This window comes from Conger conger, chromosome 7 (genome assembly GCF_963514075.1).
Source record: "Conger conger chromosome 7, fConCon1.1, whole genome shotgun sequence".
NCBI lineage: Eukaryota > Metazoa > Chordata > Actinopteri > Anguilliformes > Congridae > Conger > Conger conger.
The window spans coordinates 31,198,661-31,203,660 of NC_083766.1; the positions used below are offsets into that span (position 1 = coordinate 31,198,661).

Below are 5,000 nucleotides of genomic sequence, written 5' to 3' on the forward strand. Positions count from 1 at the left end.
GAGGCAGAGAGAAAGGGAGACAGGCAGAAGGGAGGTGAAGAGCAGGAGGCAGAGAGAAAGGGAGACACGCAGAAGGGAGGTAAAGAGCAGGAGGCAGAGAGAAAGGGAGACAGGCAGGAGGCAGAGAAAGCGAGGCAGAGAGAAAGGGAGACAGGCAGAAGGGAGGTGAAGAGCAGGAGGTAGAGAGAAAGGGAGACAGGCAGAAGGGAGGTGAAGAGCAGGAGGCAGAGAGAAAGGGAGACAGGCAGAAGGGAGGTGAAGTGCAGGAGGCAGAGAAAAAGGGAGGCAGGCAGAAGGGAGGTGAAGAGGAGGCAGAGAGAAAGGGAGAGAGACCTTGAGGCTCTTGGGCTGCTGCCGCACTTCCATCACGTGCTTGCGGCGCAGCTCCCTCTCGCGGCGCTTGTTGTACTCCAGCTGGTTGGTGAGCTCGGTCTGGTGCTGCAGGCGGATCAGCTCCGCCCGCATCTTCTGGATGGTGCCCAGCTGCCGGAACTCCAGCTCCTGCATGGACTCGTGGTGCCTCAGCAGCATGGCGTGCTCCAGGTCCTTCTGCGTCTGACGCTTGTTCAGCTCCTGGGGGGAGGGAGGGGACGGGTCACACCCTGCTCTGCTTCAGAGAAACCAGGGCAGCCATTCTTCTACAAACCTACACCGACCTTAGGTTTGGCAAGAGACTTAAGAAATGAGAAATATTCCATTCGTTTCGCTTTTTGACCGTGAGGCTAATGTGTTTTTTGGCTACTTTCCATCTTCAGTGGCGCTAGAATTTCAAAAGAAAAACGGTTCAGGGAAAATCAGTTGACCCATATGGACACACTGATGTCAATTCAATAATTTTCAGTAAAGGAGAAATGAGAGCCAGAGAGCTGGGGCGGATGTATGAGGGACAAAAGTATTTCTGCTTTCCAGAGGTCGCTGGCAGCGGTTACGAGAGCATTGATAACAACTAAGTAAAAAAATAATAATAATAAGTGATCGACAGCCCTCAAAACCAACGACGCTCATTTAACGATCACTTAACGGAGTACGGACCTTGAAATTTAAAATACAGATTCCTCTCCCCACACCCCCTGCTGGCGATCAGAAAGCAGGAAGCGGGCGGCGGGCTCACCTCTCGCACCAGGTCCTGCTCCACGTTGTGGCGGGCGATGAGGATGCGTCTCTTGAAGCGCCGGCACTCCAGCTCCAGGTACTGCCGCTGACGCCGCTGCAGGTTGGCCTCCTCCTCCGCCTGGAAGTGCTGGAAGTTCTCCTTCTGCTTCGACAGCCACTCCTGCTTCTCCTTCTTGGGCGTTGACTGGTTCTCGTTCAGCTCCTGGGGGGGAAAGGGCAGGGGGAGGAAAAGAGGAAAAGAGGAAAAAAAAAGATTATTTTGCATGAAGCATGAAGATTTTTGCCAGATTTTTCCAGGATATCCCATTGCAGAAATGTTCCTCGAATAATCAGGACAAACTGACCATGAGAATGAAATGTTTCAACCACAGGGGCGGATAACCTTGATATGTCCTACGATCACACCAATTAAGAGCTCTTGTACTATGACATCTGATAACAGGAGGGGACTTTAAGCAGTAATGCCACATACTGCTGGCCCACAGAGACTTTCAGCATCTGAAAATCTGGATTTCTGGATTATTCAAACAGAACAGGAATATCACATAAATCGGGATAAACGGGAACAGACAATGCAGCTGGGCGACAGCCTGGTGCCTGTATTACGGAGGGCCATCTTTTTTTTTCTACTTGTGCTGGAGTGACAGCCCTTGAAGAACTGCACAGCCCTCAAACTCTGCAAAGATTCATGGAAAGCAATGCCCAGCCAACGCAACCCTGAATGCAGGCCTCTCCAGAGTGATACACCATTAATACGAGTCAATTCAACATCCACCCAGCTTCCACAGGCCCCATTTACAGAATGCAAGATGCCCAGTGTATGGCCCCATCATTAGCCCTTAAGTCATTAGATATTTAAACTGTTCAATCAAATCTACCCTTAGCATCCTCTGGAAGTCTGAGACTTCAGAGAATCACAGCCAGCTTCCTTTATTCATTAGATCAATAAGACCTGGAATTACATTATTTTATTCTCTTCAGTTATTTTCTTTCCATTTTACTGAACTCTTTTTGAGCGCAGTTATCCTGAATGGGGCCGTTTCTGTGCAACTCTCGGGTATTTTTCTACGCACTCCAGAGCCCTCCGTTCCGCTTTCTGTCACCGGTTGTGCGTGACGTCCAGAGAAAGAGTTTAACCTACTGCATTACCCAAATCCCTCACACTGCACCCCATGAGACGTTCTTTCCTGACACTACTTATTGCCTAAGTGCAGCACTCTTGAGTGTAAAACGGTCTGTTGGAGTATATCTACGCGGGGCTCATACCTCCTTCAGCTGCTCCTTGCGCAGTTTGTACTCGCGTTTCTGGGACTCCAGGAAGCTGCTGAGCTCCTTCTTCTGCTGGACCTGGATGTGCTGCTGGAACTTCTTCTCGTCGTTGGCGAAGGTCTTCGCCTGCAGACAGAGACACCCCCGCAAAGACGCACCACACAAGCGGAGGCACACAGAGTTCAGACAGACACAGGTTAGAGAGAGAGGAGGGAGAGCGTTAATGAACCGGGCTCAGGCCGCCGCAAAATCAAATGCCTTTCCACAAGAACTGTGAACAACAGGAAGCACTGGACCACCTGGCAGCCATCTTGAATTGGCTGTCAAATGCATACCAATTAAGCTTACTGGCACAAAGTTTAGCGTGCATAGTGAAGTATTTCCAGAAAGATCTACGTAAATAGCGAATAAATGGTGTTCAAGGCAAGTCAATACGTTTGCAGCACTTGAACAACTGTCATAGTAGGGGCCAACTGCTGTGCCGACACTCGCTGTACATAAATTGTAGGCCAGGCCAAATACTGAGTGAGTATTACACGCATGCAGGTAGAAAACAGGCCAGCAGAGGCGCTCTTAAGCGTGAGAGTAAGAAGGGCTACGCTACGTCTTTCTCCATGGTGGCCTGGTGCTTCTTGACGAGCTTCTCGATCTCGGCGGCGAAGCTGTTCCTCTGGGTCTCCAGCTCCTTGTCCAGACGCAGCCGGTGTTCGTCCATCTCCGCCTTCAGCTTGTTCTCCAGCGCCATCAGGTGCTTCTGGTGCTGCCTCCGCATGCGCTTGTACCCCGACATCTGCTCCCGCAGCTCTGAGTCCTGCTCGTGCTCCTGCATCTGCCGCGTCACCTGGAGGGGTGGAGGGGGTGGAGGGGGAGAGGGGGTGGAGGGGGAGAGGGGGTGAGCGCAAGCCCTGTTCCTGGAGAGACGCGTCGGTCTCCAGTCGTTTCGTTTCCGCCGCTAACCCCTGGTTCAGGTAGCCGGTTGGCTACATACTATCAAGCAGGTTTCACAATCAAGATATTGTGCAGACACATAGCAAAAATGTAGTATGGTTTGGCGATGTGGACATGGCCAATAGCGATAAAGTACCTTGATCCTGCTCAAAAACTTTTCTGAGAGAGATAGAGACCCTTACTGAAATGGAGTATATTGAAAATACATTTAACTACAGTATATTTTAAAACTAGACACTTCATAGTATATGTGCATACATAGAAATTATTTCCACTTTTAGAAAATGTAATACATCTTTTTGAAGTGTATTTCTGAAAGAGAGAGCGAGAAAGAGAGAGAGAGAGAGAGAGAGAGAGAGACGCTCTCACCAGCGAGGCTGTGCGGATGGTGGCAAAGTGTTCGCGGTTGGTGCGATAGTGGGGTTTCTGACGTGGGGCCTGAGTGGGGGGCGTCTGTGGCTCAGAGGGTCTGCTGTGGGGCTCAGGCTCCTCCTGGTAGCTCTCCTCCTCCTCCTGATAACACAGAGCACACACAGCACTCAGCAACCCAGCTCATAACACACTACAACAACACCTATAGTACACAGCACTCAGCAACCCAGCTCATAACACACTACAACAACACCTATAGTACACAGCACTCAGCTGTGGACGGAGGTGTTGGATACTGCACTTTGAGGTGAATGACAGTTGGACACTGACTGGTTTCAGGTGACAGTTGGACACTGACCGGTTTGAGGTGAATGACAGTTGGACACTGACCGGTTTGAGGTGAATGACAGTTGGACACTGACCGGTTTGAGATAAATGGCAGTTGGACACTAACCGGTTTGAGGTGAATGACAGTTGGACACTAACTGGTTTGAGGTGAATGACAGTTGGACACTGACTGGTTTGAGGTGACAGTTGGACACTGACTGGTTTGAGGTGAATGACAGTTGGACACTGACTGGTTTGAGGTGACAGTTGGACACTGACTGGTTTGAGGTGAATGACAGTTGGACACTGACTGGTTTGAGGTGAATGACAGTTGGACACTGACTGGTTTGAGGTGAATGACGGAGCTGTTGGACACTGACTGGTTTGAGGTGAATGACGGAGCTGTTGGACACTGACCGGTTTGAGGTGAATGACGGAGCTGTTGGACATGACGGTGTGGTCTCCGTCCATCATGTCCAGCTCGCTCTTGTCGTCGGCGGCGTCGGGGAGGCTGTTGACGGAGCTGCTCTGGGAGCTGGCGCTGATGGACATGCTGGGGATGGACTGGTTACTGCCCACACTGCTCACCGTGCCTGTCCGGCCCACGCTGTGCTCTGGCTCCTGCAGGACACGCACACACACAGACACAGACACGCGCACACAGACACAGACACACAGACACACACAGACACAGACACACACGCAGACAGACACAGACAGACACAGACACACAGACACACAGACACACACACACACACACACACACACACAAACACACAAACACACACACAAACACACACACAAACACACACAAGCGCAGACACATACACACTCAGTGAACACGGCTCTTGCCTAATCTCACAGTCAGCTTGTGCTTTGTTTAGTAAGTCACTCTGGAACCGTTTTCTAAACGAATGTGCTGTAACCCAACAAGAGGGTGTGGAAGCACCGGTCAGTCATATGCTGGCGGG

General features: G+C 50.9%; 1 protein-coding gene across 1 annotated transcript in view; it reads right to left on the reverse strand.

Moving 5' to 3' along the window:
- Positions 1-5,000, reverse strand: part of LOC133132146 (serine/threonine-protein kinase TAO1-like) — a 45,603-nt gene that overhangs the window by 5,688 nt on the left and 34,915 nt on the right. Inside the window, 6 exon segments of the mRNA XM_061247349.1 lie at positions 227-573; positions 1,112-1,315; positions 2,380-2,508; positions 2,987-3,223; positions 3,700-3,843; positions 4,447-4,650. Coding sequence (XP_061103333.1) covers positions 227-573; positions 1,112-1,315; positions 2,380-2,508; positions 2,987-3,223; positions 3,700-3,843; positions 4,447-4,650 — 1,265 coding nt within the window.